General features: G+C 30.1%; 3 protein-coding genes and 1 long non-coding RNA gene across 7 annotated transcripts; 2 read left to right on the top strand and 2 right to left on the bottom strand.

Moving 5' to 3' along the window:
* Positions 1-421: 421 nt before the first annotated feature.
* Positions 422-4,857, bottom strand: LOC107928896 (bifunctional dihydrofolate reductase-thymidylate synthase 1). Its single transcript, XM_016860180.2, has 12 exons — positions 4,583-4,857; positions 3,369-3,907; positions 2,890-3,289; positions 2,731-2,775; positions 2,571-2,636; positions 2,305-2,366; positions 2,141-2,215; positions 1,869-2,034; positions 1,664-1,787; positions 1,317-1,423; positions 1,027-1,207; positions 422-698 (listed from the first exon to the last, which is right to left on the bottom strand). The coding sequence occupies exons 2-11, from the start codon at positions 3,800-3,802 to the stop codon at positions 1,097-1,099; spliced, it is 1,590 nt and encodes a 529-aa protein (XP_016715669.2). The 5' UTR covers positions 3,803-3,907; positions 4,583-4,857; the 3' UTR covers positions 422-698; positions 1,027-1,096.
* An 8,308-nt stretch (positions 4,858-13,165) lies between these two features.
* On the top strand, positions 13,166-13,669 carry LOC121213684 (uncharacterized). The gene is made up of 2 exons (XR_005909139.1): positions 13,166-13,305; positions 13,399-13,669. It is a non-coding gene; the product is annotated as an uncharacterized lncRNA (long non-coding RNA).
* A 2,132-nt stretch (positions 13,670-15,801) lies between these two features.
* Positions 15,802-19,869, top strand: LOC107928932 (chromatin remodeling protein SHL). 3 transcript variants are annotated; one of them, XM_041086605.1, is made up of 6 exons: positions 15,821-16,028; positions 16,118-16,463; positions 16,996-17,064; positions 18,143-18,278; positions 19,613-19,646; positions 19,849-19,869. In XM_041086605.1, exons 1-5 carry the CDS (start codon positions 15,956-15,958, stop codon positions 19,640-19,642), a joined length of 654 nt encoding a protein of 217 aa, XP_040942539.1. In that variant the 5' UTR covers positions 15,821-15,955; the 3' UTR covers positions 19,643-19,646; positions 19,849-19,869. The 3 variants fall into 3 exon arrangements, 2 of the variants coding, with proteins under 2 accessions (XP_016715728.2, XP_040942539.1); XR_005909138.1 differs by lacking the exon at positions 19,849-19,869 and having other exon boundaries at positions 15,802-16,028; positions 18,117-18,278; positions 19,613-19,639; XM_016860239.2 differs by lacking the exon at positions 19,849-19,869 and having other exon boundaries at positions 15,802-16,028; positions 19,613-19,834.
* A 926-nt stretch (positions 19,870-20,795) lies between these two features.
* LOC107928930 (WD repeat-containing protein 13) lies at positions 20,796-26,064 on the bottom strand. 2 transcript variants are annotated; one of them, XM_016860238.2, is made up of 13 exons: positions 25,550-26,064; positions 25,095-25,204; positions 24,634-24,703; positions 24,153-24,300; positions 23,900-24,037; positions 23,303-23,442; positions 23,011-23,058; positions 22,412-22,522; positions 22,138-22,319; positions 21,942-22,063; positions 21,412-21,488; positions 21,178-21,323; positions 20,796-20,952 (listed from the first exon to the last, which is right to left on the bottom strand). In XM_016860238.2, the coding sequence occupies exons 1-12, from the start codon at positions 25,802-25,804 to the stop codon at positions 21,198-21,200; spliced, it is 1,527 nt and encodes a 508-aa protein (XP_016715727.1). In that variant the 5' UTR covers positions 25,805-26,064; the 3' UTR covers positions 20,796-20,952; positions 21,178-21,197. The 2 variants fall into 2 exon arrangements, with proteins under 2 accessions (XP_016715727.1, XP_016715726.1); XM_016860237.2 differs by having other exon boundaries at positions 20,796-21,323.
* Positions 26,065-26,238: the final 174 nt, after the last annotated feature.

The raw sequence follows: 26,238 nt of genomic DNA, 5'->3' as shown, positions 1-26,238 counted from the left end.
CTTCAAAATAACATAATATATGGTTTAAAAGTATAACATAATATATGATTTAAAACTACTTAATAATGTCAACAATCTCTTGACCCATGAAAAAGTATTATGTTGGAGGTATAAAAATTTAAATTTAATTCCAAGCAATTCGATTTACCTCCCCAATTATAAAAAAAATTACTAATTAATAACATATAAAATATTTACGAAAATAAATTAAATTAAATTAAATTAAATTGTGAGCTTATGAATCCATTATGAGTATTATTAAGAGGAAAATAATAAATTTAAAAATTGAAAAACAAACATCATTATTACACCATTCAACAAACAAAATATAGCTATAGGAAACAGATTTATGGACTGATATTTGATAATTAATACTATATCATTTCTTTTTAAGTCCTTAATAAATAATAACCCCTCCAAATAAAAGCTGAAAGAACTTTTGGTCTTCCAAATAACCAGTTTTCTTTTCAAGAATATGTTTGGCAATTCAGAAAGTAAAATTGCTCAAGAAAATTACAGTAAAATCCTAAATCTCCTTAGAACCACCATTGAAGAATAATAATGTGGAACTAAAGGATTCTCACTTACTACATATGATATCATCCTTCTAACTGTATCCAACTAAAAAACAAACCTTTTATTTTTGAACTCGGTAATCAGTATGTCTCGGCATCAGCATAAGCCTCCGGTAAATGGCCCTGAAATGTTACACTAAAACATTCAGTCTAACAAAGTCAAAATGCAGATTAAACTAATGTTTTACTAGCACTCGGGTGTGAGTGTCATAAAAATGTGTCTAACACAGGTATTTCCATGTATTTGAGAGTCGCTGGTCATATTCCCAATACCTATCTCTTAATATGCGTCAGGTATGGATACCAGACATGGGTACTTTAAGCAAAATGAAAATGTTGGAGCAACATAGAAGAGCATCTATACCAACTATATACAACTCCTAGCATCAAGCTCTCAAACCAGAAACCACTTAACCATGACACAAGAGATACCAGTCGAGTGAAATTTTACCTCAAAACTGAGTGGATGCTGCCTAGAATCAGACCGGAGCCTCTGAGTTTGCTGAACCTGAAACAAAGCTCTATACAGCCATTTTCATCTCTATTTTCTCATGAGGATCGTAACCTATGAGTTTGAAATCAGATGCCACAAAGGAATCTATGTTCTTTTTCTCAGGATTGATCTTCAAAATCTGCATTCCGATATGGTAAGAAAAATGCTTCAGAAGAAATAAGGTTGAAGGGTGATGGGAACCAAAAATACCTTTCCCTGGTTTTTAAAGATTAATTCACTATACTCACTGGAAAAGGCTTCGGCAGTTTCTGAAGCTGCTCCTGCAATGGCCTAACATGAGTGCTATAAACATGTGTATCACCGAGCACATGGATGAAATCACCAGGAATGAGATCTATACACAGTAGAAGAAATTAAGAGAGATCCTTACAAGAGGATTGCAGTCTAGGAGAAATTGAAACCATTAACGATTTAATCTAATCTTTAGAGTCGAGCAGGAAGCTATCCTGCAGTTATAGCATCAAGTTTTGTTTTCTATTCATTGTTGTCTCGTTTGCAACCCTACACAAATGTTACTCATCATTCTAGCAATCAATTAAACATAAACAGGTTATCGGTCTCAACGACAACATACCACAAACATGAGCAATCATGCATGTCAGGAGAGCATAAGATGCAATGTTAAATGGCACACCCAAGCCCATATCAGCAGAACGCTGATACATTTGGCAAGATAACTCCTCATTGGCAACATAGAACTGCAACATTCATATTGAAAAGTATTAATTTTTTTTAAGTACAAAATAAAGAGAGACATAAGTTCACTATTTAATACCAACTTGAGCAAACATGTGGCAAGGTGGAAGTGCCATAAGTTTGAGATCAGATGGATTCCAAGCGGAGAGTATAATCCTTCCATCATTAAGATTGTTCTTAATTTTGTCGATAACATCTAACAACTGATCAAATCCTTGTCCAGTGTAGTCAGCATGCATGTCAGTATACCTGGAAAGTATCAGATATGAGGCATCTTAAATAAAACATCAAGTAGAAATACGGAACCGATCACCAGGAGTGTAGTAAAAGTAGAAAAGGGAAAAAAAAAACCAACCTAGCACCAAAATGCCTCCATTGGAACCCATATACGGGTCCCAAGTCACCCTCCTCCCTACTAGTCAACCCAATGCTGAAATTGCAACTCAAACGCAAGTTATAATAACAACACGAAAACAGTAATTAGTTCAACAAGAAATCGACAACAAAAGAGTCTAATACCTATCAAGAAAGTCCCTGGATGCATTACCATCCCATATGTGAATGCCCTTTTCTTGAAGGACCTGTCAGTGATGCAAATATTTTAGAACGAATCATAACCCTCAGCTCTCATATATCAAAACAAAATCTGCAGTTGCTAATTCAACCGTCCCATAAATCACAGTTCATTTGGAAGACAAAAGAAGTCTGAAGCCAGCAACTCCATCTCATCAGGGCATAAAAATGTCTAGCAATGCAAAGGAGTATGCTGCTCAATAAATTATCACCTTGGCATTAGTTGAACCACTGATGAACCAAAGCAACTCTTCGACAACACCTCGCCAAAATACTTTCTGCGGACAAAGCAACACAAATGCAAATCACTCTCTGTATACTTAAAAATAATATACAGAAGAAATAACTACATCACAAGGATAATATACATGCCTTAGTTGTCAAAAGCGGAAACGTTTTTCGCAAATTGAAACGCATCTATGGACAAAAAAATATATATTCAAATCAGCAGGCTGAAACCAATAAAGATCAATGGAAACCTAACAGTTCAAACAAAAAACAGCAGGAACTTAACTAAGAGCTAGACATTACCTGGCAACCAAACATCGATAAAGTACCAGTCCCAGTTCTGTCATCCTTAAGGTTACCCCCAGAGATGATGTCTTGAATCATATTCAGGTACAAGTACTCCTCATGTTTACGGAAAATCATCTTGGGCAGGAAAGAGAACTTCTTTACCTCAAACTTACCAGTATCTGGTTTGTTATCAACGACCAGATCACAGTTCTGGCAGAGGTGCTCAATTGTCGAGGTTCTCACACGAACATAAGTTGTGAAGCAATACCGAATGTCATTTTCCACCATAGGAAATGATGAGTACCAAGGCTGAAATACAGCGGTATCAATGGCAGGCATAAAAGTGTCGCATTCAATGTTTGTCTCTATTTCAGTTATGTGAATAGCATCACAACCAGCTGCATTAAGGGATTCCCTGCATCGAAATATATTGCATGTAAGAAGAGATGGAGAGAAAAAAGGAGAACAAAACAATTAAAAAATAGCTTCTGCACCTAAGTATCTGGCCTCCACCTATAACAAAGACCTTCTCGATCGAAAGACAATAAGGAGATGCAGCCAATAATTCCAAAGCAGAGGTCATGCTTCCACATATAACAACATTCTCAGCAGTTGCAATATCGAAACTTCCAGACCGAGTCAGAACAACATTAAGACGACCCGGAAGAGGTCGATTCTTAAGGGGAATACTTTCCCATGTTTTCCTACCCATTATGACTGCATTCTTTTTCCCAGAATCTGATGTAGTCAGAGTGATATCTTTGAAGAATTTGAGATCAGAAGGCAAGTTCCAAGGTAACTTCCCATCCTTACCGATACCCATATCTTTGGTCGCAGCCACAACAACTTGATAAGTTCGCTGCGGATCAGGCTGTGCATTGCCATTACCATTGCCATTAGGAACATTCATCATGGTATCAGCAGACATAATTCAACTAAAAGCCGAACTGAAGCTCAAGGATCAAAGCTTGCAACGTAAACCGATCAGCCAATTTTTTTTGTGGAAGTGCGATAGAGTCCGACAGAAACCAGACTGAAGTCATAATTCAATATAAAGAACATGTAAGTTTTCTTCTTTTTTTTTTTTTGAACATAAAGAACATGTAAGTTAAACCTTCCTAGCATTGGAATCTACCAAGCATTTACTCAAAGTAACCGAATTCCAATAGAAAAATGAGTGAAATTAATGGGAAAAAAAGAGTCCTTCTAAATGAAAACAACACTTTAATCAAGGTCAACCCCGTTTAACAGTCACTAAAATCAGCGCGAAAATTCAGATTTCAACCTCTCAAAAGCCAAAAATTTAATACCCATTTTTTAATTAATCTCAGAACTTAAAAAGGTATCGAACTATCGATGCATGCGAGAGAAAGTCAAAAGAAAATCTTAAAAAACAGAGATTTTTTTCCCAATAAAAAATAAGAGAAGAAATTGTTATACATTCCTAACAAAAAAATGACAAACAATAAACGAGATTTTCCAGAAAAAATTCGAAGGAAAAGTAAAATTAAATTAAATTAAAACGAACATACATAACTGATCAATAATCACGCTTCTACCAAACATTCAACTCTCTTAAATATTAAAAAAATTATTTGTACCAAAATTTTATGGAACCAGACAATCAAACCAGCTCTCTAAAACCAAGTTTAAAACAAAATTCAAAAAGCAAGACAAAAAATGAGAGAAATGCGAATAAGGTACCGACCGATCGGAGAAGGAAACACAAAAATGTTCGAACAGCAACGGTGAAAAGCTCTGGCTAGTGGCTACTTCTTCTACAACTAAGAATAAAATTATTAGAATAATTTTTTCAAAAAAGGAGAGAAATTAGGGATTTTGTTTTTTTGAGTATAGAGAAATGAAAATAAAATGTGAGTGGAGAATCAGTATTTTAGTGGATCGATGAGAGAGAGTTTGAAAAGAAGAGCGAAAAATATAAAAAAGGGAGGAAGTAAAAGAGAAAAAGAGACGGCAAATATCCAAAAAGCACAGTTGACGCGGAGTGTCGTTGCCGCCTATTTTTATTTTAGTTTCTATCATTACTAATAAAATTACTAAGAGTGAGTTTGGATGAGTGATTGGGTGCGGTGTGATGCGTTTAGTTTACTTTTTATCTCACGTTACAGTATCACTACAGTATTTAATATCACCGTCACCGCTGCTTTTACACTAACTGCAGGTAAACGCACCGCCCATTTAAACTCACCCTAAATCGGTTGAGAAAAAAATGAATTAGTGTTTTTTTTATCTCACCTAATTTTATATTTAATATTTTATTGAGTTGGTATTAATTTTAATTGGATTCAGTTATAAATTTATAAAAATATTTTTCTTTTAAATTATAATTAATGTTAGGATAGTTAAGTTGTTGAACTATTATTGAGTTTACATTTTGATCACTCAACTTCAAATAATTACAAAATAATTACTAAACTATTCAGAAAAAAAATCATTTAAATCATTGAACTATTCTAAAGTTTTTTATTTAAATCATTTGGTAGTTAGTTTTTTTTAATTTGGCTAGAGAGTTTCAAATGACGATTTGATGATCGGTATAGTGCATCGAATAATAAAGCTATTTGAATTTTGGTTCGTATATTCATGACATTTAAAATTATTTTATGAAAAAAATGAAGTGTGAAAGAAAAGGAGAATGAGAGTTTTCCATTGATGACGGTGTGAAAGAGAAGGTTATATAACAATAATTTTAATAGCTTAATTACTTAAATGAAAACTTTTGAATAGTTTTAATGATCGTTTTGTAACTTTTTAAAGCTAAGTAACTCAAACCTAAATTTAGTAATTGTTTAGTGACCTAAACTGCAATTTACCATTAATATTATTATAATAATTTTTTTTATCTTTTTACACTTTTATATTATCTTTAAATAAAATAATACAAAAATTACAAATTCATTCTTGAAAAGATAAATATACCATCATAATATTACTTTTTTGTAAAATTTTATTTGATAATAAATATTTTCATTTAAAGAAAAATTAAATTTTCATCTTTTTTTTTTCTTTATTAATGAAATTTTGAAATTTTTTAACAATTACATATAGCATTTTATGATTTTTTTTTTATGCTTATACTTTCATTTATAAGTAGAGCTCAGCTCTCATAAATTACTCATGAGGCTGAGTAGCCAAAATTTTACATCGACTTTCACACTCACGAGTGCCAGGGTCTTTTTTATCAAAATCTTTAAAAAAAATTTATTTTAGAATTATTTGACCTAAATTCCTATTAAAATGAAATACAAGAGGAAATATAGGAGGACATGTAAGGGCAAAAGTTGAGGGCCATCACAGGTCCCCAATAAACAAAATATTAGACTTGGGGTTGCAATCGAGGGTGCAGGACTGTGATGGGATTTGTGAATTCGAATGTAAAAATAAGTAAAAATAAAGTAACAAACATATAAATATATAGTCTTTATTCATCCTGTATCATTCGAATTCGACATTGTAAATTTTCTTCTTCTTTCTCCTACATTTTTTCCAAAAGGATTTTTATGTAAAATTTTGTGTATTCTATTTTCTCTCTTTCTTTGTGATTCATTGTCATTGTCGACGTTTAATTTTCACAAATAGCTTGTAAAATACCCATATTTTAAAAAAATGTTAATTGCACCAAACATTCTTAAATTATGACTCCTATTCTAAATTTATCCCCAAACTTCATGTCATTCTAATTACATCTCTAAATTATCAATGTTATATCAATCAAGTTTTTTTTGTTACTAAAATCATTAGTTTATCTATTAAATGAAACGTCAAATCTTATGTCACATAATTTAAATGAAAAAATTTAAGAAAAATGAATATCGTAAAAATAAATGTTTTAAAAAATTTAGTTTGAGGTTTTCAAATCTTTTAAAAAAAATTGTTCAAGATTTGAAGCATCATTTAACAATTAAATTAATTGTTCTAATAACGAAATGACTTGATTGATTTAATATCAATGATTTAGAAATATAATTAAAATAAGGTTTAAAATTAAAGATGCCAACTCTTTAAAAAATATTATTTTTTACTATTCTTCAAATACAAAAACCCCCACTTTTATAATGAATTCATATTTTGTTACTTTTCGCCATTAATGTATTTATTTGTTTAATTACAAATGTATTTATATTTACTTTTTGATTGTATACAAATATGTTTATTCGTTTTAATGTTCCATTTATAATTTTACACCTAATCTATTGTATTGATTTTACTTTAATGTGTTCATTGCAATTTTAAGATAATTTTAGATAATATTAAAACCTTTTTTTTCTTTTTCAATCACACCTAAAAATAAATAAATGTAAGCGTGATTAAACTATTTGTAGATTTACGTTTTGATCATTTAACTTCAAAATGTTATAAAATGATTGTTAATTTATTCAAAATTTTCATTTAAGTTACTAAATTATTAAAATCGTTGTTGTATGGCATTCTTTATTTGCATCGGTTATGCCAATTGAAAAGTCTCATTCCCTTTCCCTATACAGTTCTTTTTTTTTGCATGAAATAATTTTGAACGTCAATAATTTATGAACCAAAATCCAAACAGATTTCTTTTTTAGTATTAGACACTAATCATTAGATCAGCTTGGATTTAAGGTATGTTATTCTACTTGTTGAAATGCACCGATCGTTGAATCTTCATTTGGAGCTTGCTAATCGAACTTTAAAAAACAAAAACAAAAGCTTAACAACCTAGTGAATTAAATGAAAATTTCCAAATAGTTTACTTAAATGAAAACTTTTGAATAATTTAATAATCGTTTTGTAACTTTTTGAAGTTAAGTAACCAAAAAGTAAGCATACTAATATTATAATCACTTTAAGTGTAGTTTATTAAAAAATAAAGGTTTATAGACATTAACTTAACTAATGTAATATTTTTCTTGAATTAATTTTTTCATTAATTATATTTTTAAAGATTATTTTAATATGTGTATATTTTTTTACTAAGAATGTTTTTTTTTAACTAAAGGAGGAGAATAGAATTGTCTGAAATCGAACTTAAACTCTCATATCTACAATATAATACTCTTGCTACTAAACAAAAAGGTTGTAAGCATTACGCTCTTAATGTCCAATAAAAATTATTGTCTAATGAAATCTTTTAGGTCGATAAATAAATTTTGAAGTTTATTTTGTAATTTTAATATATATAAATATATTCATTAATTTTGAATATGTTTAATGTATTGGAGTAAGGAATTTTTTTAATTTTTTTATAAGATTTAAAATTTATTGAATTAAATATTGCCTAAATCACAATAAAAAAAATATTTTTTTATCTTGGTGGTAAATAGGTAATTTGAGTTTTTAAAATAATTAACTCTAAAACCAAAAATTGTACGAAACGGCTATTGAGAAAGGAGTACAAGGAAAAGCAAACCTGTGTGCTACGCTGGAAGGCGGGAAAATCAAGAACCAGCCAATTATTGTGTGCCACAGTCGTCCTTCCATTGGATGTTTGTCGAATCCTTACCATCCACCTGGCGTTGATCGCTTGATTATAGATACGGTCGTCAGTCAGTAGCTTGCTTTGGAAATGAAATCTCAGCCGCTCATGACTCTCATCTCCAAAATGATTTTTTATTCTACAGATAACTGGCTGTGAATAAATTACATTCAAAATCAATTACTAAACTGATTTTTGAAATATATTTAAAATTTTAAAAATAAAAATAAAAATAAAAGTATAATGTTTAATTTTTAATTTTTAATTTTACATATTTTCTTGATTTGAATCTTATTTATTTTTAGTTAAATTTAACTCTCAATATTTTAAAAAAAGTCAATTTATTTTTTAAAGAAATTACTGACTAAATCGTTAAATTTTAAAAATTACAATGCACATGACAATTTAGATGTATTTCATGCTATTTTTTTAAGCCTTTATGAACTTTTTATAATTTTTAAATTATTTTTTGACGTAACATATAAGATAAAATGCAAAATCAACATGAAATACGAGTGGATTGTCACGTGATTACCACATCAACATCATTAAAATTTTAATATTTTAGTCAATATTTCTGTTTTAAAAAACTATTTAACTCTTTTTAAAAGGTTAATGACTAACTTTAACTAAAAAAGAATAAAGATCAATTTAATAAAAAATATAAACATTGAAGATTAAACGTGTTATTATAAAAAAAAAGCTAAATTAAGTTTGTAACTCTAAAACAATTTCATTGTACATTTATTACATTTTTTTTCCTTAAATTTATTTTTCCAGCATTTGTCAAATTTATCAATATCCAACCTTTTTAAACTTGACAACAATAAATGTATTAATCAGTGATCTTTTATATTATTTTTTGCGTCATAATTATTTAAATTTTAGCATGTTATCTTATATAAATTTTGATAAGTTTAATTTTTCTATTTCAAATCATATAGAAAATCATTGAATCTAATTTTTTGAGAATTTTTTTATGTAATTAGATTATGACACATTAAACTATACTATATATTTTTAAGTCATTTATAGAGTTGGTGTCATGAGCCAATAAGACATTAACTCAATTGAGTAATGACTAAAATATTATTTACATATAAAATTATATTACTTTGACGACATTTTATTTTCTATATTTTTTATGTAAAAAATTAAAAAAATACACTTAATATATTAATTCCACTATTTCAGTCAAAACTTTGTTTATTTTTATATCATTTTAAAAATAATTTCAATGAAAAAAAGTGAAGTAATTTTTTTGATGAATTATAAGAGGAGGACAAAATACTAACAGTAATGCGACTAGCATAATTCGAACTTATATCATACTTGAGACAGTGAACACACTAACTATCAAATCAATACACAAAATTCAAAAAAAATTGATTTAGTGTTTTGATATGTTTGGTATGCCATCACTACCAACAAATGTAGCTTTCACTACTTTGACAATGTTGAAGCATCTTACGCACCCAACCCTATCAAACAAGGAAAAACATCCAATCTTTATGTTTATTGTGTATCGAAAATTATTCCATTAACTATTTAAAAACTTTGCAAAAAAGGTTAAACTGGTGACAAATACCTTTTTAACATGTTATTAGATAATTTAAAATGTTTTAAAAAGAACGTATGGTGCTTATAAATTTATAATTTTCTATAATATTAAATACTAATCCTATATATATAAAGTTAAAACGTGTGGATTTGGTCCCTAGTTTACCCCGACCCACCCATGATGCCTAATTTAATTAAGCTAGAGTTTCAATATTTCCAAAAGTATTGTGAAAAAGACATTATGATAAATTGAGATGCGGAAAAAGATTATAGTTGGAACCATCGAGGCGTCGGGAAGGGAAAAGTGATTCCATCTTTTCAATTTGGGTTAATTAATCTTTAGTCCCTCAACTTTATAATTATATTTTAATGAGTGACTATCTGGTAAAATTTGATTGGTTTACTTTTTTTTAACGGTACTAACCGCAATCAAAGTTTACGTATTCGAATCGATAAAAAATAGTTTAGGTATATAACTCAAATAAACCCAATAAATTAGGTACCTCCTGCTCAATTAAGCCTTTTTAGATATTATCTTTCATAGTTTGCAAATTATGCTATTTAGCCTCCAATTGTAATTGAATCCGTTCAATTTCATCCCCGTTGTTATTTATATTAGTTAATCATTTCATACTTAGTTATGACTTCTTGATATATATTTTAAATCAAGGGTATATAAGAAATTGAATTATATTTTATTAAAATATAATTTAACTTTAATAAATTGATCGAGTCTTAGCTCGATTGATATAGATATTGTTATCAGTGTAAGAAAACGTGGGTTCGAATACGCTAAAGTGTATTATCATCCTATTTATGGGTTGAGGATTATGAGTAGTTCTGAATATTGTGTAAAAAGCAACAAACATGATCAGAACCTATAATGAAATTATTTAATAAATAATAATAATTTTCAAATAATCTTAAATTATTTAAAATCTTAATTATTGAAACAAAGAGTTCATTGATAAGCAAAGTTTATGATTGTGTTATAAAGATGGAACTCAATTTTTACTTAAATAAAATTTAAAAAAAAACGTATCAATATTTAAATTTATACTTTCAATAAAATTTTAATCTAATTTAGATTATGTAAACTTAATCACATTTTTTGCATTAATGCATTTTCCAAATATAAAACTATGTTGAAATATATAATTTCGATATTGATAAATTTCAAATTCCGACCAAATGTCACTGCATTCGAAATTAAGTTATTACACACGTTAATAATTAGTTTGTATTATTTTTAATGCATAAACTAATATTAATATTTTAAAATATTTATACGTTTGATTGAGTTTTAAGTTCAATTGGCATTAATATTGTTGCCAGTGTAGGAGGACGTGAGTTCAAGTGCGCTGAAGTACATTATTCGCCTATTTAAAGGTAAGGAAGGGACTATGAGTAGTTCTAGGCATAGTATCGAAAACAGAGCAGATATGATATAACCCTATAATGAGATTAATATGCTTTAATTTGTGAGATTAACAATACTATTATTTATCAAATGTTATTTTTAAAATGGTTGTAATATCAATTACTATTTTTAAAATTTTATTTTATTAATTACTATATTTTAATTCCATAAATATATTATTTGTGAAATCTAAAAAAAATTAAAAACTATATATGAACTAATTTAATAAAATGTAATTATAAAAAATAAAGCTTTTCACTATTTCACTATATTTTAATTAATAAATATAATATATTTAAGAGTAAACTACCAAAATAGTCACATTTGTTTCCCTTAGGTTACATTTTAGTCACTTATGTTTGAAATGTTACGTTTTAATCACTTATGTTAACGTGTTGTAACATTTTAGTCACTGAGCCATTAATTGTTGTTAATAATGTAATGGTAAGCTGGTGTGGCATGTTAAATCATCATTTCAAACAAAAATTTTAGGTTAAATTATACAATTGGTCTCCATTTTTTTTCGTTTTGAGCAATTTTTTTTTCTTTTATGTTAAAAGAGATGGAAAAGGAAGGAAAATAGAGGGAGAAGCATAAAAGGCTAGAAAACAGAGAAGAAAAAAAAAAGGAAAGTTGAAAGAACATAAAAGAAAAAAAAATTTACTCAAAATGAAAAAATTTGGGGATCAATTGTATAATTTAACCTGAAATTTTTGTTTGAAATGATGATTTAAAGTGCCACATCAGTTTACCGTTACATCGTTAATGGAAATTTACGGCTTAATGACTAAAATGTTACAACGCGTTAACGTAAGTGACTAAAACGTAACATTTCAAACATAAATGACTAAAATGTAACCTAAGAGAAACAAAATTGACTATTTTTATAGTTTACCCTATATTTAATTAACATATACACAATCAACTAATGCATCGCACGAGTAAAAACAATCATGCTAACTCTGGTGACCTAAGTAGTTAGCAAACGGAAGAAATACTATTTTAATCTTCTTATAGATTGAAAGTTTCAAAATTTGCACAAAAGCCCAAACAAACTGATGACCAATTGATAATACTGCATTTTCCTTTTTAGAAACTCAATTAAAAATTTATATAAAATAGCTTTCTAAAATAAGCATTTCATGAGCTATCGGTAAGAAATTTAGCAATTTAAAGGGTAAGGAATTCAGGTTAATTACGTTTTAATTTAATTGGTATTAGTATTGTTGTTAATGTAGAAGGTCGTGAGTTGAGTGCGTTGAAACGCATTATCCTCTTATTTAAGAGTTGTTGAGAGACTACGGGTAATTCTAGATATTATATAAAAAAAGTATATATGTTAGAACTTATAATAAAATTAATGTTGAAAAATATATATATAATTCAATAATTTATTAAAAACATAACAATATTGTAATAAATTCAATATTTTGAAATACTTCACATTATAACTCCCCAACTCTTTGTTTAGAGAAACTCATCAATTTCGAGTCAAAAATCAATTAGCAATATCTGAGTTTAAATTTTTTTAAAATTTAAGCTTAATTTGAAATGAATATAAACTTATTTTCATTTGATTCAATTGTTTGTTTGAACCAAATCGATAAATTTCTATTCAAATTAGACCTATTAATAAATTGAAAAAAACAGGCTATATCAATTAGGAAGTTTTTTTTTTCTTTGAGAAATTCATTTAACCTCTTGAATGGACAAGAGGGAGTTTAGACGATCATGGGGATGTCAATTTTTATCTTTTTCCTTTTTCCCCCTAAAATCAAAAAGAAAAATTCAAAGCAATCCATATTTGTAGAAAAATAAATCATTAATAAAAAAACCTTTTAGGTTACCTATTTCCTAAACACAAAATTTCATATAAAATCCCCAGAAACATATAGAGGTTTTCATACATTCAAATAATGGAGAATCAAAGTGAAAAGAGGCACTTTGACATGGGATCTTTGAGGAACAATCTTCCACAAAAGTAATTTTTTTTTCTTTTTTCTTTTTATAACTAATTATTATTTTTTATGAATATTTTTATTCGGTAATTTTGATTCAACCCTACTCTAAACAGGCCAGGATTATCAATGTATTATTCCGGAAAATCTCAATCATTTACGTGCATTTTAGATGTTCGTAACGTCGAGGATCTGAAAAAACAAGAACATCCCAACGCTAAGAAAAGAAAGAAATATCCAAAAACAAAGGAAATGCATCATCATCACCATCACTATATGCCTTACCCATGTCAAAGAGTATCCAGTAGAGCGCATTGTAATTCACCTTACATCGGCATTTAATTTATGTTTCTCGAACTATGGTTAAATATAATCTAATTTTTTACACACTCATACTGGAATATATATATTAAACACGAGCATGGATAACATAAAAAGTATATATATATACACTATTATCAGATTATGTACATTAGTTATATACGTGCTGATTTTAAGGGTTTGTTTTTCATTGCAATTTAAGAATTGCTGATTCGATTAGTAATATTTCGTATTAACTTATGTGCTTACTAAATTATTTCATAACTTATAAATTCGGGTATAGGATGAATAGCGTTATTTAATTCAAATTGGATTAAATCACAATAAAATAAATTTTTAATGAACTTAAGTTTTTTTTTATTGAATAAAATCTCAGGCTTTTTAAGTGTAATTTTTATTTAGGTCAAATAAGGAAAGAGTGATACAACAACAGAAGTTTAAAATATAAATCAAAGCTAACAATAATCGTATTTGTTTTAAGGTGGGTTTCGATAAGCGGTGAGGTGCGTTTAGCTTATTTTTTGTCTCACGCGATAGTATCTAATCTCATTACCAACGTTGTTTTTATACTAACTGTAGGTAAACGCACTGCTTATCCAAACCTACCCTTAAATCAATGTATTAATTTTAAATAATGAGATTACTCGATTGGTATTAATATTGTTGTCAGTATAGAAGGACTTGAGTTCGAGTGTGTTGAAATGTATTATTCTCTTATTTAAGGGTTAGAGAAGAGTTATGAAAAATTTTAAACATGGTATCAAAAAGAAAAAAAATATTGTAAAGATTTATAATGAAATTAATGTTAAAAAAAAACACGATTAAACCGACTAAGAAATCAACTCTTGCTTAAACAACAAAAACCAACATTAGTCCCAAGTCCATAGGATGTGACTCACAATTTTAAGCGTAAAAATTGATAGATATATTTTAACCACTTATATATTATTCGATTTTATTCATATTAAATTATGTGATTCAATATGTGAATTATAAATTTATATTTATAAAAGAATTTGGTAAAAGGAATATATGTATAAATGAATTGTAGATTTAAAACAAAAAAAAATCTTTTTTACAAAGGAGCAGTTTTTTGCACAATAATTTATTTTAAGTTTTTAATTTTTTTTGGTATCCTTCACATAAAATTTACAAAATAAATAGGTAAAAAATACATAAAAATTAATTTTAGATTTAAAAAGTATAGTTTTACTTTATAAAAGCTAGCAACTTTTATACAATAATTTATTTTAAGTTTTCCTTAGCATTCTTTAGGTCCATTTATGATTTAAATTTAAGATTCAATTGTTTATTTCAATAATGTTAATTTTAAGGTTTGAACACGTGTTTCTCTTAAAAAATGTAATGTATTTTATTACTACACTCAACATTTATTAATTTTTTAAAGTTTTTATACTAAAATACTAAAAAAAATTAAAACAATATTTGTTATTTTATAAAAAATACTTTTAATCCGTTTCTTGTTTTTATTCATCTTTTGTCAATTTTGGACCAATGTTTTAATATTGAAATAGGGTTGAATCAATTAAATTATTAATTTTTGATTCAATAATTTTAATCATTGGTTTAGTAATAATTAAATAAATGGTAAAAATTTATAAAAATAATAATAATTTTAAAAATTATGAAAATTAATTTAATTGATTGAATTGTTGATTTTTTTTTCAATTTCTTATTTTATATTGTTTTTAAATAATTTACTCAAAAACTGATTTAATTTTTATATTCGAATCAATTTGATGCAATAAAGTTCAATTTAATAAAATAATAAGTCAAAACAAATTTATCTGGTGCAAAAGTCAACACTTGTATATCACCCCATCCACACGATACACCGACATCACCACTATCAAATCAATTTCCTTTTTTATTGCCCTTTTACATACTCATTAAACTTTAAATATAAAAAAAATCTTGTAATGAATTTTCTATATAACAACAGAGTGAAGAACAGCACTTTGTAAAAATAAATCTGGTTGCACCAAATCTCAAACTCCCATATCCGCATGACGTGAAACGTCACCGCATCCACACGCTCCTTCCCAAATCTAATCACCCGATGACGTGGATCCTCACTTATCCTTCATTTTTTACTTTCCTTAAAACCTTCAAACTTTTACTTAATTCCAATTTTGTCCCTTTAAAAACCCATCCAACGCAGATTAAACCCCCAAAATCACTGTATCACCATACCTCCGAGAAACACTGAATCTAAACTCCCCACCAAAACAGAAAGTAAATAAAAATTTTAAATAATTAGTATGATATTTTGAAAATTTTCTTTTTGTGTCACTTTAAAATCTCTGTTTATCTGAAGAAAATTGCTTCGCCATGGCCAAAGGCAAAGCTCCAAGGAGAACTCTCGATTCTTATACACTCAGGAACATCAACAAAACAATTAAAGGTAAGACTAAAGAACTAAGAAGATGAGCTTTTATTCCCCTCCCCCCCTTTTTGTGTGTGTGTTTTAAAAGTTGTGGCGGTGATTGATAGCGGGAGATTGTGTGTTGATGCGACCGGCGGAGCGATCGAAACCGCAATACGTGGCGAGAATCGAACGGATCGAGGCGGACGCACGTGGTGGAAACGTGAAGGTGCACGTGAGGTGGTATTATCGGCCGGAGGAGTCGATCGGAGGGAGGAGACAGTTCCATGGTTCTAAGGAGGTTTTCTTGTCTGATCATTACGATGTGCAAAGCGCTGATACGATCGAAGCGAAGTGTACGGTCCATAGCTTCAAAAGCTATACAAAGCTTGACGCCGTTGGAAACGACGATTTCTTCTGTCGTTTCGAATACAATTCCGCCACCGGTGCTTTCAACCCCGATCGCGTCGCCGTGTACGTTCCTCTCTTCTTCTTCCATTAATTTTTACTTCTAATTCATGACCTGATTTCTGAGTGGATACTTATTAATTTGCTTCACACATTATAACTAGTGACTTAATGATAATTTTTTGGTGAATTTTGTCTAATGATGTTTTGATTACTTAATCTCTCGACTAAGATTAGGTTCATACATTGACTAAAAGGAAATGATTAAAGTTTTCTATGCTTAGTTTTTTGGTTAATTTATGTTTAGAACAGTTATAGGTTATATTTTGAGCTCCGTTTGTTCTGATTTCTTTCAGTTTTTTAGGTTTAGGCAAGAAAAAATTTAAAAAATGTTGATCATTAGCATGCATATTTAGATACGATCTTACGAGTTTGATGTTTGGGGAGAATGTTAAATATTAATTTGCTAATTGTCGTTCATTCAATATATACATTTATTTTCTTTAAATTCAAATATGTTAGGTTGTTAAAATAAAAGTTCTACTTAAATGTCACAGTTATTGCAAATGTAAATTAAAATTGAACTTAATGTGGGCAGTTATTGCAAATGTGAGATGCCTTACAATCCTGATGATCTTATGGTTCAGTGTGAAGGTTGCAGTGACTGGTAAGTTGGATGCTTGGGAATATTTCCATAATATTTGAAATATATATAGAGAGTTTTGGCTTTTATTTCTCTTATTAATATTTGAATATATCTAAACTTGAGTAAGAAAATATGCTTGCGAGTATGAATATATTACCCTCCAATATTTTTGGGCTGCTGTGAAAAACATCGGGTTCCATAATATTAAAATCCAATTCAAAATTTTCATCCAATTTAGCATTTCTTTGCTTCGTTTGTGCTACGTTTTTTCTGAGTATTATTATTTTTCATTAAGTAATAAATTAATTTAAATTAGTAATATTTAGCTACTCTCATGATTTACTTTTGGTAAAAAGGAAGCAAACTTTTTGCTTAAAGTGGTCTTATTTTTTATAAAATTTTTTACTCATCCTTCTAATTTCAAATTTAAATTTATTATAATTATTTTTTAATTTAAGTCTATCTACTTTAATACATGTGTATTAAATAAGCGTTTTCCTTATGTTATTATACTAATAACCAAATGAACCTTAATATTTATCTTCTATGCAATAATAAGATCATTAGAAATGATTGTATAGAACTATTACATTACGTATATTATTTTCACTCAAATCACATTAAATAATCAAAACTGTATGAAAAGTTAGCCGAATCATAAATGCTTTGGCTGAATACTTTTTAATTACGAATGTGATTTATTAATGATTCAGTTGACTTTTCATATAATTTTAATTACATGATTTAAGTGGAAATAATATATGCTGACGCAATATCACTGCTTTGAACGGCTCCTTCTCCAAGATGACTATAATGGATTTTGATTTTGATTGTGTTAGTATTTTTCTCATGTTATTACATTAATAACCAAATTTAGTAGCTGAAATAATTTTTCTTAATTTAATTACTTGTGTGACGTATTAATGATTTAGTTACATTTTCATATAATTTTAATTACGGGACATGATACGTCGATGTAGTATCATTGCTTCATTGTGTTTACTCAACATTTCCACCTATTTATTCTACACTATAATTGAAAGGCTCCTTTATTAACACTTAAATTTATGTAGTATGTGGGAATGCACTTTTGATTCAGGTTTCACCCTGCTTGTATAGAAATGACAGCAGAAGAGGTGAAATTACTCGATCACTATTTTTGTGAAACTTGTTTATCCGAAGATCCGAAGAAGTTGCAGAATTCCCTTGCCTCTTCCGTAGACTTGGATACAAAGGTAGCAATTTCCTAATTCCTTCTAGTCTTATAATTTTTTTTGGTTAAAGTATCCCATAAGTCCTTTTACTCTTCACAAATTTAAAATCCTTATTTTGAAATTTGGTTAAAATATGCCATAAATCCTTAAGTTTAAAATTTAAGTCCTACTTTTCATATTTCAAAATTTAAATCCAACTGTTAACACGGTTAAATTTGTCTGTGTTGCATTTTGATGATAGCCATGTAATTACAAAAGTAGTATTAACGGTTGGACTTGAGTTTTGAAATTTGAAAAGTAGAGGAATTAAATGTCTAGAAATAAAAGCACAAGGACTAAATTTCAAATTTGTGAAGATTATGTGGACTTATGACATATTTTAACCATTTCCTTTTTTTAAGTATCAGATTCAAACACCGTGTCTAGTAAGTGTGAAAAATATGATCTTTCGATACTTACACTTAACCTAGACCAAAGGGAAAGAGTGTATAAAGAGAATGTATCATGTCGTTGAACATTGTTAGGGATTGTAGGGTTAACAATTTCGACCAAACTTTATCAATTTGAACCCAAATCGATTCTGATTCTATTTGAACATAAAAGTCAACGGCTTGAATATGGGTTCAACCCAAACTTGAAAAAATTCTAGCTAGAATAACCCAATGAGTTGAACTTGAATTGAATTTATCCCAACTCATAATGACTCATCCTAGAAACATCTCCTCAAGCCCTAATGATATCAATCCAAAATAAAATGTTTCGAAACATGAATTGACTAGTTTTAGACCTAATGGATAGGTAATTTAGAGATTTAAATGAGATATTGATGCTGGTAAGGTATTTAAATTTGACTTTAAAAAAAAAAATCAAACTCTATTAAATAGATACCTCTTTGAACTCATCATTGAGTTGGATTAAAGTTCAATAATACTTACTTTTGACGGTTCACGAGCCTTATTTTCATTTTTAATAATTTTATATTATCAAATTGCATTATTGGCCTTAATATATGTTATTAACCTTAAGCTTATTATCGAGTTGAGCCCGAGCTTGAATATATACAAACTTAATTGAGCTTGAGTTTTGAGGTTAAATATGAAAATTGAAAAATGAGCCTAGTAAAACTCAAGCTCAAGTAACTTGATTATATCTTGAGTTGAGTTAGAGCTTAAAAATAGATGTTCAATTAAGCTTAAGTATCTAACTCTAAATTTCGAGATTGAGTTTACCAATATTTGAGCTCGGTTTAACTTAATTATACCTGCAGATCTACATGAAATGATTTTAGTATTAGTAGATTATTTAGTTACTACGTATTTGTTATTAACCCTTTAAACATCAACATTGTGACTTAGGTGGATGCAAAAAAACGACGACGGAGGTGAAAAAGAAAGTACATAAACCTAGTGTTTTAGTTGAGATACGATAGTTTTAATTTTTACCACGATGGTTGAGTTTGAGACTGACTTAGCCGGTTTGAAAACCTCAATGGTTTTTTTTTTTTTTATATGCCATATGTATGTATCTGGTTTGTAAATTAAGGTTGTATTGTATGTAACATAAAACTTCACCGTTTCTACCTTTGGTGCAGACGTGCAGTGATTATATGTCGAAATTCAAATTTCGCATTCTATACCGAGGTAAGGATTTAACATCTGAGGAGAGAGAAGAAAAATACAAAGTGATTTTTTTAAATAAATTAAAATTAAATGCAATACCTAAAATTTTATATTTTATAATATTATAATTTTTGAATTTTAATGGGTTGGTTTTAATATAGTTAATCAAGCGATGATATAGATGCCCATTGATGTAATGTATTCAAATTAAAGGTGCTCATGGGCAAGTCGAGCTAAACCTAAGTATAATATTAACATATTTTATATTTGCCTAAGTCCGACTCGACTTGAAATATGAACACTAAACCCTAAACTAGATCCATGAATAATTCAAATATGTACATGCACGATATATTTCAAAGAGGTGCTTTCATTTTATCGAACTTGTCACCTCAATAACTCAACTTTTCACAAAGTTGAGAGTAAGAATAATACTGATTTGTTAAGGGATTCATCAGTTTGAAAACTTCTCCAAAAAGAATCAAAATGCATCAAGAAATTAGGTTAATCAAACCGTAGGATAGATGCCCATTGATGTTGTTTAAAAGCATGGATTTAAATGCTACCTAGCGTGAATGTTCACATTCCCTTGGTAAGTGATCACACGGTCCATCTTGACAAGGCACTCCCACTTTACTAAATCTGCCATTATAGGCACTGGGGATCCCCGACGAATGACAGGTTGAAGACTTACCGGAAAGGAGTACACCTCCCATCAACATTTATCTAAATTTTTATATCACTTGTTGAATTAGTCTAAACTTGTTTCATTAACACCTGAGCCCAACGATTAATATAAGACGATAAGAGTAACTACCATATTACCTCTTAAGATACACCTAAGCACAACAAACATAGTACGCGATAAACGAATGAATAACTAATGACTGTTTTTGGACCCACAATCAATCACAAATAATAAAAAGAAATCAAATTCATAACAATGTAATTCTACAATTTTTGGCGCGGTGGCTAAAATTACAGAAAGAAGCAGAGCATAAACTAATCTACATGCTTTTCATCCCCCCCTCCATCTGGTCTACCCCAAGTTTGTAGCAATTGGGCCTTTCTCCCCCCTAAATTTCCTCAACATGTAATTAAAAGAAAAATATAATGAACTAAAAATTTGAGTCGAACAATGATCACACGGCTTACTCATCAATGGCAGACAATGAAACATAGGAACAATTCAATACTCAAATGAAATAAACAAAGAATGATCAAACTGAGCGAATAAAGCCAATTTTCCTTGTTCAATTTAATGCATCTATATGATGTATGTGTTTGAGAGTTTTTTTTACCTTATATCGTTGTATAATGTTTATATATTGCCTTTATAACTTGTTTTTGCTCTCTTCCATACTATAACGACGCCGTACAGGTCTGCTGAAGCCAAAAAGTTCTCCCCGTGATTCCAAGCTACTACTAAAACCGGAAAACGATGACCCTGCGGACATCAATTACTCAAATTGTTAACAGTACATTAGCAAAGAAGTTTCGAACAAGTTATCCACTAGTACTCGAGAGAGTATAACCTGTAGCTTATTTACACATGTATGTTTCGGTCGAGTTAAATCATAGAAATAGACATTTGAATCCTCGCTCCCAGCAACTTCACAGCACGAAACAACATAATGTCAGAAATGATATACATGATTTGAGAATGAAGTCGTATTGTAAGTAGGGGTGTAATTGAGCCGAGCCCGAATATTGTCCAGCTCAAGCTCGATACTCGGGCCGAGCTCAATTGAACATCTACTTTTAAGCTCGAGCTCAATTAAGCACGTTTACCAATTTTTGTACTCAAGCTTGAGCTCAGCTCGATAACTAAGCTTAAAGTTAATGATATGCATTAAGGGTAATATAACAAGCTCGATAAGGCTTGCGAGCCGTTCAAGTCAAGTATTATTAAGCTCGAATTCGGCTCGACTGATAGCTTGAGCTCACTTGATAAGTACCGAATAGAGTTAAAAAAAATTTCGAGTCAAACTCGAATAGTTTGCGAGCACCAGTATTTCATTTACATCCGTACTTGTAAGTGGCAATTAAGTTGGGAGATACAAACCTATATATTCTCCCTTATTGAGGGAAAGCAAAGGGCAGAAGGATGCTCGAATACTGTGTATTCTCGGAGTTAATTTAAGTGAGCAACGCAGGGTCAAATAACCTTGTACTTCCAAAGCAACACTGCAACGCGAGCATACTATTTCAGTTACATGACATAAAGACTGGAAGTAGAAGGCATGGTGTTCTTAACGAACCTAAAGAAAGAAAGACTTCCATCTTTAGTACATGTCAGCAACACTGGGCCACCAGCCAGTAACGAGAAACTTCGGTACTGCACAGTTGTGATCGGAAATTTCTGTTTACTGCTACTTCTATAACGATGAGAACGGGATAACGCACCTGTGTGGGAGTCCATAGTTACAGAGTATATACATCCCTACAAATGTTATCTCGTTAGAAACTTCCTGTAAAGACTATTAACAAATTTCTTTGATTCTCCGATTACGATATGGACACATGGAAAGATACCTGTGCATCACCACAGAAAATGAGATGACCCGTATGATCATGGTCCATTGAGGTAACCTCACTATCGAAGATGGATTTGGCAATAACTCTCCCCGTGCTGAAATTGAACACCTGGTGTACAGAAAAAAAAGGAAGCTATCAATTAAATGATGGAACCGATTGAAGTAGATAAGTATATGCAGTTTTAGTTGCTGTGGACAACTGACAGAAGTTTAGATTCCTAATTTTTGAAAGCGTAAATACGAGAGCTTAGAAAATTCAAACACATACAGATGTACACCTAAGTACGAAGTGAATGAAGATTAAAATATATGGAAGCAGCCAACTGGCTATTTCATCATGGATTTTTAAACAGGCAGAGGCCTGTCTCGTACCACAAGCTAAACATCAAAATTCACAAAACAAATCAGTGAGAAAGAAGCAATGCATTTTGCTAACATATCTAGACTCTGAATGTGATGATTATAATCTTCACAATTTAACATATTAAATCAACTGCAGTAATTGCTCATTAAGTTGACTTGAGATTATCAACGGGTTATTTTCCACTTTGTTGTCAAGAGCTATAAATTGAGAAAGCAAAGACTTGCAGTACTTACAGTAATCTCTTTATTTGCATTGCCAACTGAAAGGAAGTTGTTATTTACCTGTGGCCAAGAAATGAAAATATAAAAACAATTTAGTAGACAGTTAAACCCGAACTAAACTTACAGATACACATTATAGTTACATTAGACAGAACGATTTCGTTGCGGCCTCAATTAAAATTAGGTTGGAATAGAATTTGTTTCAAGATTATGGCAGATAAAAAGAAAATGCAGAATAAATAACCATATAAAATTTCCTTGGCCTGAATGAGACGACTTATTAATGCTGATGATATGTACTCACAGGATGAAAGCGAATACACAATTGTGGAGAGACTCCATATATTACTCGTATGCAAAAGCCTTTTGATAATTCCCATACTCGCACAGTCTTATCTGCTGATGATGATGCAATATATTGATTGTTTGACGAGAAGTCAAAATCTGAGAATGCGGTTGCAAATCAGAAACATAATTAATAAAAACTAGATACAAATCATCGTTATCAAAATAAAATTCAATCCTAGTTACTGATATCTAGAAATTTAATACGAATAACAATAATGTAGTATGCAAATTAGCATCCATTTTAAATAAAAAAAGTTATGTATGTAAAGTTTTTTCCTTATGTTATTACACGAGTAATCAAACAAGTATTAATGAGTGCAAACTAGCATTCATTTTCTATCAAGTGAATATCTATACCTAAAATCATGCCGATCTAGTTCAATTTCCAAAGAAACTCCAAAAATAAAATAAAGGAAGTCAAATGGAGCAAGTAACCCACACATGAAGTTGACCATGATCTCAGTAAATGAAAGACATTAGCAGGCAGCACAGATACATATACTTTAGTCTAAGTTATAAGAAAGACTACAGATACAGTACCAGTAAATCCAACCTGTGACATCTTTTGAATGCCCTTTTAATTGATTGATAACTGTAGGGGGGTCAGAGACATTGCAAACTGTTAAAGTCCCATCTGAAGCCCCATATGCAAGTAGATCAGAACTCATGTGCCCGAACTTCAAAACCGTAACTACATATAAGACCCGTGATCGCTTCAGTTTTAAAAGAATGAAATTCACTGCTCAAAATAGCATGACAGAGAAGAAACTACTGTAGATTGCATTCAAGATTTACAATAAAGGTACCAGCTGATTTGCACTGATCAAAGATGCAGTGCATTCCTACAAAAGAATATGCAGGTTCAACTCCTTGTCCACGTGGGTGATCACTATCACTAATGCTAGAGCTGAAACTTGTTCTATGGTTTGAAGCCAGAGTACCACTCCGTAAATCCTGCAAGGAAAAGTATTAAACTCTTCTATGTCTTTTAAAAGCCTGTATATATCAAGGTTGAAGTCTTATATTAACTGCAAGATTAGAACATACAAGTTTCAAGCTCTTGGCCTGCAGGAAATCCCTTTATAATGGGAAAGAAAATATTCTGTTCTTTCATTTCATCATCAAGAACATGATGAATAAGTTGTCTTGGAAAGTGATCAAAACAATTAGAAAATGAACAGGAACTATTCAATGAATTCAGACAGCAATGCGCAATGCAAACTAAGAATATAATCACATACCCTAATTGATTGAAAGTACCAATTGCGTAACAAATGTTGTACCTACCTTGCTTGAGCTCCAGCTTTCCACCTCGGACAAACGCGAGAGTGGACTTGAAGTTAACATCCATCGCCCACTGATGCATCAACCAGTAAATTACCCTGATGTCAGAATTGTATAAAAACATAAAACTTTAAAATAGAACTCACAAAATTAGCAGTTGATTGTTCATAAAACATCTTTAACCCTAACCATTCATCCAATCTAACAAATGCAACTGCGATTGGTACTTTCATAGCCTCATTTCGTGAAGCAAATAATCATGGGGGTAATATTTGATGAACTGATTGTGTATAATTCTATATACTATCAGTAAACCAGAAGATTCCACATAATTAGAAATAAAAATAAGTGAATTTAATTTTAAATTTTTTTATGATCTGCATATATTACATGCAGTTAGTGCATCAAATATAACTCCATAAACAAATGTTAAAAATAATGCAAGTTCTGGATAATTAAGGTACCTGTTTCCAGGAGTGCTTGGATAGCTTGGTATTTGTGAATTTTCCCAGTTTCTTGGCCTACGAATGTAATTTCGATAGGCCACATAACCTTTTCCATTACATCTCCAATCCTTCACATCAATCAACGAATAAAGATAAATTTAAACAAAACATAAATAAAAGCTACAAACTCTTGCTTACCGCTTCTTTGTAAATGAAATGGAAGGTTAATAAACCCTAGAATGAAGTGAAAACATGGAAAATCGGTGAATGCAAAATGAAATTAGAAAAAACAACTTGTTTTGCTTTGTGTTTCAACAAAGAAATGAACCTAAAACCTTCCGTTCCAATACAAACAAGTAGAATACTGAACCCGCATTATTGGCTCCATAATTCCCCTAAAACTAGCTCAAAATCATACTAGTCAACAATTCAAAACTCAGATCCGCAGGTAAAACCTACAAATAAAAGCTTACAAGTCGGCGATGAACACCGGACTCAGCTTTGCGAGCGAGTAGAAATCGCCGAACACCGACTGAATCGAGATCTGAATCGGAACTCGCCGGCTGAACCAAGCAACTGAAAATTTCCGGATCTTTCACATTCGCTTTCTTTACAGTGACTTTAATCATATCCTTACCGGTACCGTTGATAGTACAGCCGTTATTAGTCACAGCTTCGGTGGCTCCGCCGTCTTTGGAGCAGTTGTTCATGCTCGTAACTTCCGCCATTCTATTAAACTTGCTGACGCCGCTTCATCAAAGACCGTTCTCTGCCTTCGGGTTTAAGCTGGGGGATAAGGAGTATATACGTATATACTCAAAAATCAAAACACAATAAGCGAAGACCTTTTTGGCGCTTTGTGACGTGGAAAACTGAAATTAATGCTTTGAAATTTGGAATTGGATCTGAAAATCAAATCAATCCAAAATCAAAATGAAACTGAGAGAAACCAAGGAAGTTAAGCTTTTTTACTAGTTTGCCCTTTACCCGCCCCCATTAAAAAACTACCCACTTCGCTCCCTTTTTTTAACTTTATATGTACATTAGCTCTACGTATATTTCTAATCCTTAATACTTTTCAATTTTTAAAATATTAAATTTATTAAATTAAATTTTATTATTTTAAAATTTTATTCAGTAAATAAATTACTGTGTAATGCCA

This window comes from Gossypium hirsutum, chromosome D01 (assembly GCF_007990345.1).
Source record: "Gossypium hirsutum isolate 1008001.06 chromosome D01, Gossypium_hirsutum_v2.1, whole genome shotgun sequence".
In the NCBI taxonomy this organism is placed as follows: Eukaryota; Viridiplantae; Streptophyta; class Magnoliopsida; order Malvales; family Malvaceae; genus Gossypium; species Gossypium hirsutum.
Note: the sequence above shows the minus strand (reverse complement) of the source record. Positions and strands in the feature narration are given on the sequence as shown.